The 19433-nt window shown below is 49.6% G+C and overlaps 1 protein-coding gene across 5 annotated transcripts in view; it reads left to right on the forward strand.

The window, feature by feature from the left end:
* QKI (QKI, KH domain containing RNA binding) overlaps positions 1–19433 on the forward strand; it is a 119695-nt gene that overhangs the window by 51409 nt on the left and 48853 nt on the right. For all 5 annotated transcript variants that reach the window (XR_011363594.1, XR_011363593.1, XM_069974375.1 and 2 more), the window contains exon 3: positions 7574–7690. Coding sequence is in view for 3 of the 5 variants with exons in the window: in XM_069974375.1 (XP_069830476.1) it covers positions 7574–7690 (117 nt within the window). In the remaining 2 variants the exon portion in view is untranslated. The remainder of the gene's footprint in view (positions 1–7573; positions 7691–19433) is intronic.

Consider the following 19433-nt stretch of genomic DNA (forward strand, 5'->3'; position numbering starts at 1 on the left):
TATATATATATATATATATATATATATATATATACATATATACACACACACACACACACACACACACACACACACACATATATATACAGTACAGACCAAAAGTTTTGACACACCTTCTCATTCAAAGACTATGAATTAACATATATGGAATTATACAGTAAACAAAAAAAGTGTGAAACAATATTCTAGATTCTTCAAAGTAGCCACTTTTTTCTTTAATTCCTGCTTTGCACACCCTCCGCATTCTCTTGATGAGCTTCCAGCCGTAGTCACCTGAAATGGTCTCCAACAGTCTGGAAGGAGGTCCCAGAGATGCTTGCCACTTGATGGCCCTTTTGCCATCACTATGCGGTCCTGCTCGCCCTAAACCATCTGGATTGGGTTCAGGTCTGGTGACTATGCAGGCTAGGTCATCTGGCGTAGCACCCCATCACTCTCTTTCCTGGTCACATGGCCCTTACACAGCCTGGAGGGGTTTGGGGTCATTGTCCTGTTAAAAAAATAAGATGGTCCAACTCAACGGAAACCGGATGGAATAGCAGCTGCTGCAATCTACAGTTTTCATAGTCCTGAAAATACAGAAAACTCTTTGAATGAGAAGGTGTGTCTAAACTTTTGGTCTGTACTGTACATACACATTATATATATATATATATACACATATATATATACACACACATATATACATACATACATACATACATATACATACATACCTGCTTTGTTTTCTTGAAGGGAATAGCTGTTGTAATGAGATGATGGGAGACGCTGTTGCTTTGTCTCTTGTCTCTGTGTAATGCTGATGTTACCTGCTGCTCATGCCCTTTCCTTCAGTATTGATAAAGTAGATGGTGCATGCAGATAGATTATTTACCATAATTGACTGCTGTTTGTTGCTTATTAGTGTGGATTTACCGCCACGTGATAGTGCTCCACGTGCTTCCTGCAGTGGTACCGCCATAAGGTAACACCCTGGCCCTAATGTGCACATATCAGCATGATTTCAGGCCGGACTCCATGTTATAGGCCCTGGCAGGTGTGTAAACCATCAGCCAGCGGTTGTACATCGCCCTATGTTATAGGCCCTGGCAGGTGTGTAAACCATCAGCCAGCGGTTGTACATCGCCCTATGTTATAGGCCCTGGCAGGTGTGTAAACCATCAGCTAGTGGTTGTACATCGCCCTAGTGGTTGTACATCGCCCTATGTTATAGGCCCTGGCAGGTGTGTAAACCATCAGCCAGCGGTTGTACATCGCCCTATGTTATAGGCCCTGGCAGGTGTGTAAACCATCAGCCAGCGGTTGTACATCGCCCTATGTTATAGGCCCTGGCAGGTGTGTAAACCATCAGCCAGCGGTTGTACATCGCCCTATGTTATAGGCCCTGGCAGGTGTGTAAACCATCAGCCAGCGGTTGTACATCGCCCTATGTTATAGGCCCTGGCAGGTGTGTAAACCATCAGCCAGCGGTTGTACATCGCCCTATGTTATAGGCCCTGGCAGGTGTGTAAACCATCAGCCAGCGGTTGTACATCGCCCTATGTTATAGGCCCTGGCAGGTGTGTAAACCATCAGCCAGCGGTTGTACATCGCCCTATGTTATAGGCCCTGGCAGGTGTGTAAACCATCAGCCAGCGGTTGTACATCGCCCTATGTTATAGGCCCTGGCAGGTGTGTAAACCATCAGCCAGCGGTTGTACATCGCCCTATGTTATAGGCCCTGGCAGGTGTGTAAACCATCAGCCAGTGGTTTTTACATCGCCCTATGTTATAGGCCCTGGCAGGTGTGTAAACCATCAGCCAGTGGTTGTACATCGCCCTATGTTATAGGCCCTGGCAGGTGTGTAAACCATCAGCCAGCGGTTGTACATCGCCCTATGTTATAGGCCCTGGCAGGTGTGTAAACCATCAGCCAGTGGTTGTACATCGCCCTATGTTATAGGCCCTGGCAGGTGTGTAAACCATCAGCCAGTGGTTGTACATCGCCCTATGTTATAGGCCCTGGCAGGTGTGTAAACCATCAGCCAGCGGTTGTACATCGCCCTATGTTATAGGCCCTGGCAGGTGTGTAAACCATCAGTCAGCGGGTGTACATCGCCCTATGTTATAGGCCCTGGCAGGTGTGTAAACCATCAGCCAGTGGTTGTACATCGCCCTATGTTATAGGCCCTGGCAGGTGTGTAAACCATCAGCCAGCGGTTGTACATCGCCCTATGTTATAGTGTAAGGGTGACCAGCGGTGGTGAAGTGAGGGGCTGCACAAATTATTTTTACAGCAGAGGAGAAATAGCAAAAAGTATGAAACCTGCAAATAAACATTACATAATATTCATAGGTGACTATATGTGCTGGGAAACAATTACTGTGTGTTATGTTACTTTTATGCATTAATAGCAGAGACCGTTCTATATGTACCGGTTACTATGTATTACCATCTATACTGCTATATATTACTCTATACTACTATGTATTACTTTATATTACACTATTCTACAATTTATTACCGGTGATAGAACAACATAATGTGTAAATAATACTGCCACACCATGACGGCTATTATTACCACCACACACCGTACAGATCCATTAGTTACATCCAGTGACTCATTCGTTGTTTACATCTCCAGACTGCGAGATCGGTGCTCACTTCCAGCGCTTCTATAGGGCGCGGTCAGTCGTGTGGACGGGCTGCATGAATTATTACCGGATCGTCCTTGCAACCATTCAAAGTCCCTGTTATCAGCCGCATATCCCTGTGCGTACAGATGTGCGGCTGCCAGCAATCATCCTATCTGTCACACACAACGTCCAATCAGCAGACAAGCGAGCTATCACTGGCAAATTATTGGGTACGAGCGATCATTGGCACATAGTCTGGTACGAGCGATCCCTGGCAGATAGTCGGTACCAGCGATCCCTGGCAGATAGTCGGGTACCAGCGATCCCTGGCAGATAGTCGGGTACCAGCGATTCCTGGCAGATAGTCGGGTACGAGCGATCACTGGCAGATAGTCGGGTACGAGCGATCACTGGCAGATAGTCGGGTACGAGCGATCACTGGCAGATAGTCGGGTACGAGCGATCACTGGCAGATAGTCGGGTACGAGCGATCACTGGCAGATAGTCGGGTACGAGCGATCCCTGGCAGATAGTCGGGTACGAGCGATCCCTGGCAGATAGTCGGGTACGAGCGATCCCTGGCAGATAGTCGGGTACGAGCGATCCCTGGCAGATAGTCGGGTACGAGCGATCCCTGGCAGATAGTCGGGTACGAGCGATCCCTGGCAGATAGTCGGGTACCAGCGATCCCTGGCAGATAGTCTGGTACGAGCGATCCCTGGCAGATAGTCTGGTACCAGCGATCCCTGGCAGATAGTCTGGTACGAGCGATCCCTGGCAGATAGTCGGGTACCAGCCATCCCTGGCAGATAGTCTGGTACCAGCGATCCCTGGCAGATAGTCTGGTACGAGCGATCACTGGCAGATAGGCGGGTACGAGCGATCACTGGCAGATAGTCTGGTACGAGCGATCCCTGGCAGATAGGCGGGTACGAGCGATCACTGGCAGATAGGCGGGTACGAGCGATCCCTGGCAGATAGTCGGGTACGAGCGATCCCTGGCAGATAGTCGGGTACGAGCGATCCCTGGCAGATAGTCGGGTACGAGCGATCCCTGGCAGATAGTCGGGTACGAGCGATCCCTGGCAGATAGTCGGGTACGAGCGATCCCTGGCAGATAGTCGGGTACGAGCGATCCCTGGCAGATAGTCGGGTACGAGCGATCCCTGGCAGATAGTCGGGTACGAGCGATCCCTGGCAGATAGTCGGGTACGAGCGATCCCTGGCAGATAGTCGGGTACGAGCGATCCCTGGCAGATAGTCTGGTACGAGCGATCCCTGGCAGATAGTCGGGTACGAGCGATCCCTGGCAGATAGTCGGGTACGAGCGATCCCTGGCAGATAGTCGGGTACGAGCGATCCCTGGCAGATAGTCGGGTACGAGCGATCACTGGCAGATAGTCTGGTACGAGCGATCACTGGCAGATAGTCGGGTACGAGCGATCCCTGGCAGATAGTCGGGTACGAGCGATCCCTGGCAGATAGTCGGGTACGAGCGATCCCTGGCAGATAGTCGGGTACGAGCGATCCCTGGCAGATAGTGGGGTACCAGCCATCCCTGGCAGATAGTGGGGTACCAGCCATCCCTGGCAGATAGTCGGGTACCAGCCATCCCTGGCAGATAGTCGGGTACTAGCGATCACTGGCAGTCGTCTTCTATTCATAGAGGCTTTTCCAGGTTCCTGAATAGCTGCAAGTTGTAATGTGGCTTCCTTCCCCCTCCCGTCTCTCCCCTTCCCCCTCCCGTCTCTCCCCTTCCCCCTCCGTCCCCCCTTTCCCCTCGTCCCCCCTTCCCCTCCCTTCCAGCTTGGTGCCACCCCCTGACATTTAGGTGCCATGTCTCTGTAATAAGTTCAGTTCCTGCTGACTAGAGGTCGGGAGCGGCGGCGGCTTTTCTCTTCGCTGGCAGGAGAAGAATTCCTTCCTATTTGTTTGCAGTTTCATCTTTCTCTCTGGATTCTGTGCCGGCGAATAGAGAGTCACAAATGTCTACAAATAATTTTCCAGAATCCCTAAGGATTACAGAAATAATTTCCATTCATGTTGCCCTCTAGTCAGAAGGTCACCCCCGACTATTGCGGAGGCCGCGAATGATTGTCTTATCACGGCGCCACAACGGGCCGGAGCTGGCGACTCCATGCAACAGGTGCTCCCCGGCTTTACCAGCAGTAAGAGAACTGCATTTAACAATAATTCCAGCCAGATTAGACGAGCGGCTTAATCCCCTAAATCTACATTATTCACATTCAGCAGCAGACGCCGGCCTCGCTTCAGCCATTGTTCAATACAGATTAGGATTTGCTGTTGCTGTGTAAATGCAATGGATCCATGTAGATGAGCCGCAGCGTCGGCCATGGCTTCATAGCATGCATCAGGGTCTCGGTACACCCAATGCTGCCCACAAGCCTCATGTCTTCCCTGCTATTAAAATGCAGTCATGGACTGGAGTGCTCAGTGTGTTTGTGATGATGGGAGTCGCAGTGTTTGTAGACACCATATATACACCGCCATATGGGTCAGCTGTGAGTGACGTGCGCTCGCCCGCGCTCTGATTTGGAATTGAAAGCTTTGTCCGTGTTCACCTCGCTCTGATTGACTCTGATCAGTGTTGATTTACTTGCCGGCTCCTCAGTAATCAGACGCTTCCTTCCCCAGTCACACAGGGAATAACCGTACTGTGATCAGCCGCCGTGCTGTACCAGAGCCTAGATGAAATACGGACGGCTGCTCATCGTGTACACGTGCGCCATTTGCTTATATATGGCGCCCTGTACATGTCTTCCTTACATCTTATATGTCTCTTTATACCTAAGGGGGCCTTCACACGTACCGTATCGCTGCGAGTTTCTCGCACATAAATCCACAGTGATACTGATTGCTATAAAGTCAATGTATGTGTATTCTCGCTGCGTGTTTGGTGCGATTTTTACATACGAGTTTTGATTTTCACAGGAGAGTTAACACCACAAAAAATGCAGCTACTTTTGTGCGAGTTTCATGCGATAAATCCGCAGCGATACGGTATGTGTGAAGGCATCCTAAAAGGGTTTTGTATTTTGTTTAAAGGGACTCCCCTGCACTCAGACTTCCCGCCATCATGTATCATTACACTGCCGGGAAACTTTGTGGTCCTGTCCCTTCATCCTCTGTGCCCAATAGGGAGATATTGGTCAGATGAGCCCATCCTGCTGACAGTTTCCTTTACCGGAAAGTCTGTCATTCCACCGTGCAGCTTCTGTGATTCATGCAACGTGTGAACGTGGCCTTACAGGTCGCCAATGTGCATGGAGGCAAAGGACGCTGAGCAGCTGAGCAGTGTCGCTGATCAGTTCCTGTTCTGTGGACGGCTCATCACTATATTCTGCCTGGAAAACCCCTGTAGCTGTAAGATGAGCCGTCTGTAAGAGTAAGCCGTGTCACATCGCCTGCCGCCCACCTCTCCCATATAAATCAGGAGTAGAGGGGTATAGAGTTCTGGGGAATACGCCATGTTCTGGTGTTTGGCCCGGTCCGTCTCAGGGACGTTGTAAGCTTTTTCTCCCCAGGAGAGGCTGATGAGATGGCCACCTCTCCTGGTCACAGTTTGGCTCGGCGGCCTATGAGATCAGGGTTACACAGCCTAGAGACGTCTTCTCTTCCTTGGAAGGATGTGCTGCGGTTGCCCTTGTCTGAGGGACGTTCCAGGTTCGCAGTGTTAACGGCCGCATCCCTGCCTGTAATTAAAAACCAAAATTGTCATCTAATATTGACATTTATATTTAGCTCCAGACTCGGCGAGCGCTGTTCAGACTGTCTGCTCGGAGGCTTTTAGTGGTGGAGGCATGTGTCGCTATTAAACGGTGACATGGTCTGGGCCATAGAGGTTAACACGCTGGGAGTCTGCTTCCCGTACACGGATAATGTGCTTCATATAATGTCTCAGCAGTGAGGTGGAGAGCACATACAGACCTCAGGGGTTCACTTTAAGGGACTGTATCTCTAGCAAATGACCTGGGGTACAATCATGTTTTATGATAGAAGCGCTGTCACAATTTATTTTTTAAAGAAACCAACAGGGGTTGTGATCACAAGGAGCTTTGCAATAATAATTTCTAGATTTAAATCACCAGTTACTAGTTGTCTCCATTCTCTGCGCATGTGTACAGCCACTGCACGTCCACATTCAGTATCAGAGAATGCTGGGGGTGCTTGCATTGTACGGTCAGATCTCCTATCACCAAAACCTCTGTAACCGCACAGTGACATTATACATAACAAAGAGCATAGTCTCCTGGTTAGCTGCAGAGCTGAGAATAGAATTAGGAGAACATTAATAATAGAATTATATGATATACAACCTTGCTGATAAGCGGGGTCTCTCCTTGTGTGAGCGAAAATTAAGCGACAGCTGCTCTTTAAACTTATTTTTCATGTGTTTTTTTTATTTACATTTTTCTCTCCATATTATAAAATCCAGATTTTTTTTTTCACCTTTTTAATATTTACTCATCAGTTCCTATTGCCAACTATAGGTACCATTGTTTGCTGGGTGGGAGTTAGGGCCCTATTATCTGCTGTATCCGGCTAAATCGGGCACATATAGCTCCATGAAGACAAGGATCAGCTGATCAGCGAGCAATTGTTCATTTGTCGGCCGATCCTTGGTGCGATCCCGGACAGGCATAAATTGGGTTCTATAAGTTTCCTATCGCTGTAATTGTACTCACCTGAGGTACATAGATAACGTGTCCGTTCTACCACAGCGTGAACGGCATAAGCACAACCCCCCCCCCCCCCCCCCCCACTCCAGCCTTACGATATAGCCGTGTATCGGCCGTGTATCTACCTACTCTCCATTACTGCAGTCTGCTAAACGGTTCAGTTTTTCTGTAATTCTGTGAGATTCTCTGTACATTGTTGTTTTCTTTTTTGCCGACATTTATCTAACAATGGCTCCCCCCACCCTTTTCTTTTAGTTCAATTTTGTTGGCCGTATCTTGGGACCTCGAGGACTGACGGCCAAACAGCTGGAAGCAGAAACTGGATGCAAGATCATGGTCCGAGGCAAAGGCTCAATGAGAGATAAAAAGAAGGTATGTTTCTTCTATGGTCTGTCTATAACCTCATGTAGCTACAGTCATACCAGCTATGGGGGGAGATAGCGTCCCTACAGGCAGCGGACAGAACCAGGAGCCGGCTGTGCGGTAAATTGTTACTTAACCCGATGCCGCGAGATAAACCGGACAATGTTCTCGTCTCCTGTAACTTCTTGTCTATTAAATAATAGATGCCAGAAACCAAAGGGAACGATGTTTAATCCGATGTGTTACAGCTCAGCTGCGCAATAGTATCTCCGTTATAGTAACCGGAAGGGGCATGGGGATAGGTAGAGAGGAAAAAATGTGATTAACCCCTTCATGTCATATGGCTGTGTATATATTTCAGGTGACATGAATGGAGCGAGATCAGGAGCCGAGCTGCTCTATGGTCAGCCGCGTTGGCTGTTACGTGTAGCGGATCCCTGCGGCTGATGACTGACACCAGCCATCCTGCTAGTGGCAGTCATTTAACCCTTTCACTGCTGCCATGTAAACAGTCACAACATTGAAATGGTGGAATAGGTCAGATGTCCCCCTACCCCCTATGGGTGGCCAAACAGCTGGAGCTCTATACTCCCCCTCCATAGTCTCTGCTTATAGTCTGTCTCAGGCAAGCCCTGATCTCGCTGATCTATGCAATACTATAACCTAAAAGCTACCTAACATTGGTTATAAAATGTCTTTAAAAAGACGCCCTAATAAAAGTTCAAATCACCCTCTCCCCCATTTCCTAATTTTTAAATTGGGCATTTAATAGTAAAACAGAAGTACAATTAGTCCAGCAACAAATGAGCCCTGATCTGTGGAACACGACGTTCTCTGTGTGTATGTATATAATTTGCATGTCCGTTGTTGCCCGTGTGCCTTCCTAACTAGCCCTTCTTCCTGTTTTGACACGCTGCCCGCAGGCTGTTACCAATATACTTGAATGCAGTATGTTGGCTCTTAACAAGGTAAGTGACCCTAAAACTTACATCCAACTTATTTCCTACATAATAAGTATGTCCATGTCCTGTGGTGATGTATAGTCTGTGTATTCCCATCTCCTGGATATGCCGTATACATAGGATAGGTTTATCTCACACCGTCCAATCAACCGTATATCCTGTGTATAGTCTAAAAGTGTCTCAGATAGGTGTACCCCTGTAATATGGTGGGGGTGATAGCATGTGTCGTGCAGGCATTGTCTGAGAACCAGGGCTATACTTCCATAGACATCTTATGTTATAGGTGGTCACAGTACGGAGTTTACTGTAAAGATGTCCATACACCTTAGATTGGTCTGACAGCTACTCCACCCACATAGACATACAAACATTAAAGTGTACCTGTCCTGTAAATGTCACTTTTCAGTGTACTTTCATTTTCAGTGTACTATCAATAGTACAAGAGATTTTAGGAATCTCTGCAATAGGTTTTATTAAAAAAAAGAATTTCCTTCTGTACTGAAAAAGCTTTTTCCCTACCTCCCCCCCCCCCCCCCCACTTCAGAAGAAGCAGGATTTCTGTGCCCATTATGGTCTATGGAGAGGGGAGGGGCTGAAGGGGATGAGTGAGCACAGAGAGGAGAAAAGGCAGCCCTGTACAGCACATCATCCTGCAATCTTCTCTCACCAACATCCCAGATAAGCACTGACCTTTCTGACCTGTAAATCAGACAGTGCCCAGACAGTCTCCAAACTGTACAGCCGCTTCCCTCCTTTCCCTGCTCACTCATCCCCCTCGGCCCCTCCCCCCTCCATAGATTATAATGGACACTGCAGACCTGTCCTCACTTTGCTCCACTGTTACATATTCTTAAGTGGAGTACCCCTTTATTGTTGAGTCATCTCCAGGCGGCAGGAGAAGGGACGTGGTGGAATGTTTATGTGGTAACACCTGTATAATGGCGGGAATGGCGGCCGCGCCTTCACATGGAGCCTGGAAGTAATGGGAGCTGATGAAGGGTTGTGGAAGTGATGAAAGGGAAAGAGATTTGGCCACAAGCCGTTTGGTGAAGACGTGACCGTGAGGAGAAGCAGATGATGGTTGTCCCAGTCACTCCAGTCACTCCAGTCTACATTGCCCCCAGGTAGCAGAAATGCCGATGCTCAGCGTGTGGTGCAGCGGCGGCTCAGCCCCTCTCTGGTCTCCTCGCCGGCCGGGAGAACTCTCCACTTATTGTGACATATAAATGTCAGGTGTGAGGCGACCGCGCTGGCGGCTTATTGGTTGCTTCCTGCGTTTTCTTGTTTCCCTTTGTGGCCCTATTGCTTTTTAGTATCTCTTCTCATCGGGGACGTGTTACATGGTGTCTCAGCCAGAGCCGAGTCTACAAAGGACCCAATACACAGGACTATTACCCTGCAAATTATCCTTATATCCTTCAAATTTAAGCGATAATTGTTTGGTGTAAATGCAGCAGTGATCGAAGGATCAACGAGAAATCGGTCATTGTTTGTTTGGTGCTGACACCACAATCATCGTTATCGGTCGCTGTGAGTCATGTGGATCATACGGGGTTGCCAGCGACACAACACGTTTTGAGACCAGTCTCTCTATCAAGTGTCTGATACTAAAATAGTTCAAAGCCATATATATATATATATATATATATATATATATATATATATATATATATGGAATAAGATGCATTCTACAAGTAGAATTGGCTCAGTGGCCCTCGGCAACCAATCAGATTCCACCTCTCATCCCTCACAGACTCTTTCGAAAATGAGAGGTGGAATCTGATTGGTTGCCGGGGGCGACTGAGCCAGTGTCACTTTACACCATGTCTGATAAATCTCCCCCTATGTCTTATTTAGTTTCCTCTCTTAGGGCCAGTTCACACTGAGTAAACACTGTGGAATTCCGCGGCGTGTATGTATATAGTGGTGGCCTCCTCTGTACACTGTTTCCTGCTGTATACCCTCTCCCCTGTATGTATATAGTGATGGCCTGTATACCCTCTGCCCTGTATGTATATAGTGATGGCCTGTATACCCTCTGCCCTGTGTGTGTATATAGTGGTGGCCTCCTCTGTACACTGTTTCCTGCTGTATACCCTCTCCCCTGTATGTATATAGTGATGACCTGTATACCCTCTCCCCTGTATGTATATAGTGATGGCCTGTATACCCTCTGCCCTGTATGTATATAGTGATGGCCTGTATACCCTCTCCCCTGTATGTATATAGTGATGACCTGTATACCCTCTCCCCTGTATGTATATAGTGATGGCCTGTATTCGCCTCTGCCCTGTATGTATATAGTGATGACCTGTATACCCTCTCCCCTGTACGTATATACATTATACATTATCCTGGGATTTGTTGTCCCCCTGCGTGTTGGGAATATTTATCCTAATAGCCGGGGACGCCGCTGGATAATGACATCCGTCCCTCCGTAGACACTAGCATGTAGATAGTATGTGTCTATTGTAATTCATTTAGCCGGGAATAATGCATGACTCTTGCAGTGTGATTCCTCGGGGAGCGGTAATGCATGGCCGCCACCGCCGCGCTCGGCTTCTGCTGTGTATACAAATACGAGAGAAACCATTCCTGTCCCACTGAGTATTAGAGATTGACTTCTCAATCAGCTCATGAAGTAAAGTGTTTCCTAAGGCTCCGAGTCCTGGCGTTTGTTGGGAGAGACAGCTGCAGTGTGCAATGGATATGGTCGCCAGCGTTATTGGTAGTGGCCACTTTGTCTGTGCTGTAAGATGGTGCCAGTCTGTGCTTCCCGCCATGGAAGGTAGTTATATTGCGTGGACATCACATCACCCTGAACACTGATGGGCAAGAGCAGGAGGGGGATCTGTCACCTGCAATGCACAGATGGAAGGGGGAGAAGGTGTTACAGCAGGGTCAGGGAGTGGAGGGAGGGGGGAGGTGTTACTGCAGGGTCAGGGAGGGGAGGGAGGAGGAGGTGTTACTGCAGGGTCAGGGAGGGGAGGGAGGGGGGAGGTGTTACTGCAGGGTCAGGGAGGGGAGGGGGGAGGTGTTACAGCAGGGTCAGGGATGGGAGGGAGGAGGAGGTGTTACAGCAGGGTCAGGGATGGGAGGGAGGGGGGAGGTGTTACTGCAGGGTCAGGGAGGGGAGGGGGGAGGTGTTACAGCAGGGTCAGGGATGGGAGGGGGAGGGAGGAGGTGTTACTGCAGGGTCAGGGATGGGAGGGAGGAGGTGTTACAGCAGGGTCAGGGATGGGAGGGGGAGGGAGGAGGTGTTACTGCAGGGTCAGGGAGGGGAGGGAGGAGGTGTTACAGCAGGATCAGGGAGGGGAGGGAGGAGGAGGTGTTACTGCAGGGTCAGGGAGGGGAGGGAGGAGGTGTTACAGCAGGGTCAGGGATGGGAGAGAGGAGGAGGTGTTACTGCAGGGTCAGGGATGGGAGGGAGGAGGTGTTACAGCAGGGTCAAGGAGGGGAGGGAGGGAGGAGGTGTTACAGCAGGGTCAGGGAGGGGAGGGAGGAGGTGTTACAGCAGGGTCAGGGATGGGAGAGAGGAGGTGTTACAGCAGGGTCAGGGATGGGAGGGAGGAGGTGTTACAGCAGGGTCAAGGAGGGGAGGGAGGGAGGAGGTGTTACAGCAGGGTCAGGGAGGGGAGGGAGGGGGGAGGTGTTACTGCAGGGTCAGGGATGGGAGGGGGAGGGAGGAGGTGTTACTGCAGGGTCAGGGATGGGAGGGAGGAGGTGTTACAGCAGGGTCAGGGATGGGAGGGGGAGGGAGGAGGTGTTACTGCAGGGTCAGGGAGGGGAGGGAGGAGGAGGTGTTACTGCAGGGTCAGGGAGGGGAGGGAGGAGGTGTTACAGCAGGGTCAGGGATGGGAGGGAGGAGGTGTTACAGCAGGGTCAGGGATGGGAGGGGGAGGGAGGAGGTGTTACTGCAGGGTCAGGGAGGGGAGAGAGGAGGAGGTGTTACTGCAGGGTCAGGGAGGGGAGGGAGGAGGTGTTACAGCAGGGTCAGGGATGGGAGAGAGGAGGTGTTACAGCAGGGTCAGGGATGGGAGGGAGGGAGGAGGTGTTACTGCAGGGTCAGGGATGGGAGGGAGGAGGTGTTACTGCAGGGTCAGGGATGGGAGGGAGGAGGTGTTACTGCAGGGTCAGGGATGGGAGGGAGGAGGTGTTACAGCAGGGTCAGGGATGGGAGGGAGGAGGTGTTTCAGCAGGTTTAGGGATGGGAGGGGAGGAGAGGCAGTGTTAAAGCAGGGGAGGGAGGAGGTGTTTCAGCAGGGTCAGGGATGGGAGAGGGAGAGAGGAGGTGTTACAGCAGTGGAGGGGAGGGAGGAGGTGTTACAGCAGGGTCAGGGATGGGAGGGAGGAGGTGTTAAAGCAGGGTCAGGGATGGGAGGGGGAGGAGGTGTTACAGCAGGGTCAGGGATGGGAGGGGAAGAGAGGAGGTGTTACAGCAGGGTCAGGGATGGGAGGGGGAGGTGTTACAGCAGGGTCAGGGAGGGGAGGGAGGAGGTGTTACAGCAGGGTCAGGGATGGGAGGGAGGAGGTGTTACAGCAGGGTCAGGGATGAGAGGGGGAAGGAGATGTTACTCGGTGACTCATTCTATATAATAAAAGCATTTCTCTACTTTCTGGAAGCGCAGACAGATATGAGAGGTGCGGTGCTGGGACATGACCTGCAAATTATAGATTCCCTTTAAATATACAGTGGTACCTTGGTTTAAGAGTCATTTGGTGTAAGAGCTCCCTGTACTGGGTGGGAGGGGGAGTGGGGGAGGGGCATGGTCTGCATAGCGGGGTCTACAGCCCTGTACTCGGACTCAGGAAGTCTCCCTCACCTTCCAATCATAGCAGATCCACTTCAGGCTGGGGCTTACATCAGAGGACAGGACTGTGGAGGTAATCTCTCCATAGCTGTAACCCCTCTCTCCCCGGACAGAGAGCGCTGCATGTATGTGCCCCCATCTGTCCTGCTCATTCCTCCCTGCAGTCTCTGTCCGCCCTTGTGTTTCCCATCCTCTTCATTACTGTACAGTCACTTATAATATCACAGATTCTGCTGTTTCTGAATGTTTGTTTCATCTGTTTTACATGTTGTTCAGAATAATAATCAGTATATTTGGGGGGTGGAACCAATTGTCTGCATTTCTATGATTTCTTATGGGAAAATTTGCTTTGGTTTAAGAGTGATTTGCATTACAAGCGGCCCGGACGGATTATGCTCCTAATCCAAGGCACCGCTGTATTACAGACTTTTTTGCCAGGTTTTCTTCTTAGGCTGTCAGTATCTTCCTCCACTCCAAGACTGGGACATGCAAACAATGTGTCTTATTTAGTTTCCTCTCTTAGGCCGGCACACGTTATCGCTCTTATTGCCGTATATTGGCGTATGGCTGTGTTTGCTGCAATTTCCCGCCATCTAGGCATAAATGATGCAATTAAAACAAAACCCCATTTTTGCTGTAAGAAAATGTTTAACCCAACAACCTGTTAGACGTGGAGGCGGGCGGACGTGGCGGTGTGGAGCAGGTGGGGATGGGATCTCCTGGGAATGGTGCTGGAGCAAAGGATTACGAATCTTAGGCCCCTCAGACTTGGGTGGAATATAGTCGGATGTCTGGTCAGGAGACTGGGATACACTTCTAGGCCCATAGGGTTCTATTGGGCAAAGATACCCCTCAGGATCCCGGAGAATGTCCATGCTGGAAGAAAGCTCCAGAAGATATTGGACATCGCCTGTTAGTCTGATGTTAGTCTCACAGATGAGAAGTCTCACTTGTTCTGTAGAATCTGTAGATTTATTACGGATGTTCTAACCTTTTATACCTGTCAGTAAACGGCCAGACAGGTGTATATGGTGTCAGGGTTAGATTGCTGCCGCCGCATTCGTCCTTTTACTGCTGGGGTCAGACATTTTTATTTTTTTTTTTACATTTGACAAATAACACACTTGAGAGTTTGGGAAGACGAGGTCTTATTGTGTAAGAGGAGACAGATACCGGGAGAGGAAGCGAGAGTGCTGCGTCTATGCTTTCCAGCTACGTGACTGCCCATGCAGCTGGGGAGATGACGGATGTGACGTGAAAACCTCCCGACTGCGGCCGCCAGAGAAACTCTACCCAGCGGCCGTGCCCTAAAGCCGCAGTCATTGCACTCCGGGGGTCAGCAGGGGCACAGGTACAGGACCCTCACTTATTGTAGATGCTTGTGCTGAGATAACCACCGGCAATGAAAGCTGTAGATATTCCAGTGAAGCCAGTGGTGGTCTGCTGCTGCTCCTATTAGATACAGAGTGGGGAGCAGTCCCAGGGGTACCCCAGTTTAGCCAGCAGTGGTCTGCTGCTGCTCCTATTACATACACAGAGTGGGGAGCAGTCCCAGGGGTACCCCAGTTTAGCCAGTGGTGGTCTGCTGCTGCTCCTATTAGATACAGAGTGGGGAGCAGTCCCAGGGGTACCCCGGTTTAGCCAGTTGTGGTCTGCTGCTGCTCCTATTACATACAGAGTGGGGAGCAGTCCCAGGGGTACCCCAGTTTAGCCAGGGATGGTCTGCTGCTGCTCCTATTACATACAGAGTGGGGAGCAGTCCCAGGGGTACCCCAGTTTAGCCAGTGGTGGTCTGCTGCTGCTCCTATTAGATACAGAGTGGGGAGCAGTCCCAGGGGTACCCCGGTTTAGCCAGTTGTGGTCTGCTGCTGCTCCTATTACACGGGGCAACGTGCTGCAGACCAGCACTGATCTTTCAACATGTGCTATTACACTGAATGGTTATTGGCCAAGTATGGCCGATAATCGGTCCATGTAATTTGGGCCTTTATTCTCATTTTCCCTAGAATGGTGTAAGAAGGTTCTATATTGAGAGCAGTGTTTTAAGTCGCCGTCAGTTGCATCGCTGACTGCTTTAATTATATCACAAATCTAAAAATGAGTGAGCATTCGTTTTGTTTATGTAAATGGCTAAAGGGAATATGTCGCTAGGTTTATTCCACCTTTAAATGAGGGCAACATAAACTAGTGACAAATGCTGAACAGATCGGTGTATTACTGACCTCATTCTGCTCAGCCGTTCTCCTAATATGCAGGAGAATAGGATTCTTGCTGCACCCCTCCCCCACCCTCCAGTTGCTGATTGACAGGTGACTGTCTATACACAGCAGGATAGATAACTGCCAATCAGCAGCTGGTGGGTGGAGTTTTCTGCTGCTCATGAATATCCAGGAAGGACTACTGGGCTCATGCACATAATGGAGAGGACTACTTTTTGTCCATGTTATTCAGGAGGAGATCTCTGGATCAACTGCACAGGACAATGTGATCCATCATCCTGCTCAGCTTCTCTGTCACTAGTTTGTTACCCTGAGATAGGACCCCATAACCCTGCTGACCCTGAGGTAGGACGCCATAACCCTGCTGACCCTGAGACAGGACGCCATAACCCTGCTGAACCTGAGATAGGACGCCATACAGCTGCTGACCCTGAGGTAGGACCCCATACACCTGCTGACCCTGAGATAGGACGCCATACACCTGCTGACCCTGAGGTAGGACGCCATACACCTGCTGACCCTGAGGTAGGACGCCATAACCCTGCTGACCCTGAGATAGGACGCCATAACCTGCTGACCCTGAGGTAGGACGCCATACACCTGCTGACCCTGAGGTAGGATGCCATACACCTGCTGACCCTGAGATAGGATGCCATACACCTGCTGACCCTGAGATAGGACGCCATACACCTGCTGACCCTGAGATAGGAGGCCATAACCTCCTGCTGACCCTGAGATAGGACTCCATAACCCTGCTGACCCTGAGATAGGACACCATACACCTGCTGACCCTGAGGTAGGACGCCATAACCCTGCTGACCCTGAGATAGGACGCCATAACCCTGCTGACCCTGAGGTAGGACCCCATAACCCTGCTGACCCTGAGGTAGGACGCCATAACCCTGCTGACCCTGAGATAGGACGCCATAACCCTGCTGACCCTGAGGTAGGACGCCATAACCCTGCTGACCCTGAGGTAGGACGCCATAACCCTGCTGACCCTGAGGTAGGACGCCATAACCTGCTGACCCTGAGGTAGGACCCCATAACCCTGCTGACCCTGAGGTAGGACCCCATAACCCTGCTGACCCTGAGGTAGGACGCCATAACCTGCTGACCCTGAGATAGGACAGTATAACCCTGCTGACCCTGAGGTAGGACGCCATAACCCTGCTGACAGTCTCTTTAATGGCGTGTTAGTTGCAGTGTAGACCTGAGGACTGGATTATATTATGTATGGAGGGTACTATATCCCATTGGCTGCACTTTTGTTTTCCGGGTTGTTGGGGTCACTGAGATGGAACGCGGTTTCGATGCAGATTATTAGCGGTTCCTAACCCTATTTTTGCTGACTGGACGTATACAGGGAAACTGGATCTAATCCTCTTGTTGCATCAACACCTGAGAAGCAATGATGTGGCGGCCGGGTGGAGACAATAGTCGTAATGAGCCGCCGGTGTACGGAGGACGGTCCCTGATTGCCGGCAATTTGATGATTTTGGAGCATTGTTTTTCCTTTTTCTCCATCGAGGTTCTTAGCATGTATAATTACTGTGCAATCAAAAACACTGTAACTACTTGAAACCCGAAAATGAGAGGCAATCATCTAAACAAAAAGCGGGAAATGCGCTGACATGTAAGCCGCGCGGAATATTGGAATAATTTCCCTTTCTGTGTTTAATTATAGGTGGCTGGCTGAGCGCTCCCTCTCTGAATGTGACCCTGAAATCTCAGCCGCCTTTGTTGTCGCTAAGTACTGGCGTTGAGAGAACTTAGCGGCATTGTGCGTCTCCGTGATAATGGCGGCTGCCAGAATAGCTGCTAATTAGCTACTTTTGTTTGATGTTGGAAAAAATGGATCGTCGCTCTCTTCTCCACCAGTTTCCAGATTCAGCTCTAACTTGTAGTGTGATGTGATGCTGCTTATGGAGTCGGTGGAGGAAGATGCGCTGCCGGCTGGATGGCTCCTTAGCAGAGAGGCAGGATCTATGGGAATGTGGTCAGAAGACTTAGGCCTCAGTCACGTGTCCGTACAATCCCGAGGGTTTTTATACACAGCAGTGATCTGTGCTGCACATTATACTGGCATGCCCGAGTGCACACCATCACTGCAGCAATGCATGTCTATGGAATTGTTTGTAATTTGTGGAGGTAACATGTATCGTCCATAATTCTACCTAGTGACGTTGTTTTGACCGTTCCACCTTTTGGTATTATTGTAGTGGATGGCTACAGTGCCGGCCCGGCGATCATTTATACACTTCTGGGCTCCTTGTTTTTGTTTTTTACTATTTGGGTTATTCTATATTTGTATGGTGACATGGTTATATAGACACAGGTTATATAGCTTATTATACACATATTATACACAGGTTATATAGCTTATTATACACACACATATATTATACACAGGTCATATAGCTTATTATACACAGGTTATATAGCTTATTATACACATATTATACACAGGTTATATAGCTTATTATACACACACATATTGTACACAGGTTATTTAGATATATAATATTAGTAGCAGGCAGCGGGGGCTATGAGGGCCATTGGCGACTTCTTGCTTCTCTCTATTATTCGGCTCCTCCTCTTAGCGCTGCCCGGTGATATTCGCCGTCCGCGCTCTGTTTTTCGTCGTTGTGAATAATGCTGTGAAGCCTCCCGATAAGTAATTGTGAATGTTTTGTTATTAGTAGCTTTTATATTCTGAGCAGCGACTCTTCCCCATCATGGCGGCGATGCATCATCCTGGGCGAATATGAACGGTTAACATGGACAGAGAAGAATAATGCGCAGATTCCCACCATAAATCCGGCTTTGTTTTATAATTCTTCACCGCTGTCGGGGAAGGAAGTTTTTTTTCTGGCGTTTCTGATTTCAGTCTTGTATCTGTGAGTGATCGCTCGGCTTCTGACAGATGCAGATGAATCCTCGGGTCAGGGTTGTACACTATAAAGATTAAAACAAAATGGATAACATTTAAAGAAAGCATCAATCTGGCTCTGCGGCGCTCCCCGAAACCTATGGTGAATACTAATAACGATGCCAGAGGTTGTATGGAATGGGCTCATCTTATTACACATTGTAACCCGCAGAGGTGGTAGCCGCCATGCGGAAATACCTGGGGGTACACAAGGGGGTAAAATATAAAAACTTAATTTATAAAAAAAAAAAAAGTATAAATATTTTAATTAAAAAAAAAATCCCTTCCTTTTTATACCTGTTCACATATGCAAGGGTTAACACCTGTGATGCCAAACCCTATATATAGTGGTGGTATCTCTTCCCGGCTCTCCGCCTCCCCCTGTATTCCCCTGGACGCTGGAGACCACCTTATGTATTTGTTAGTTTGCTCACTCACATTACTTCCCACTCACAGCCCCGTCCATCCTCTGCTGTAAGACCCTCCTGTACTAAGTGCTCGCTCTTGGTACTTCCCACTCACAGCCCCGTCCATCCGCTGCTGTAAGACCCTCCTGTACTGAGCGCTCGCTCTTGGTACTTCCCACTCACAGCCCCGTCCATCCGCTGCTGTAAGACCCTCCTGTACTGAGCGCTCGCTCTTGGTACTTCCCACTCACAGCCCCGTCCATCCTCTGCTGAAAGACCCTACTGTACTGAGCGTTCGCTCATGGTACTTCCCACTCACAGCCCCGTCCATCCGCTGCTGAAAGACCCTCCTGAGCGTGCATTACAGAGAAGCCAAGATGGAGCTGCAGATCTCGGCCTCAGTTACAGAGGGCGGGATTAC

This window comes from Dendropsophus ebraccatus, chromosome 6, assembly GCF_027789765.1.
Source record: "Dendropsophus ebraccatus isolate aDenEbr1 chromosome 6, aDenEbr1.pat, whole genome shotgun sequence".
NCBI lineage: Eukaryota > Metazoa > Chordata > Amphibia > Anura > Hylidae > Dendropsophus > Dendropsophus ebraccatus.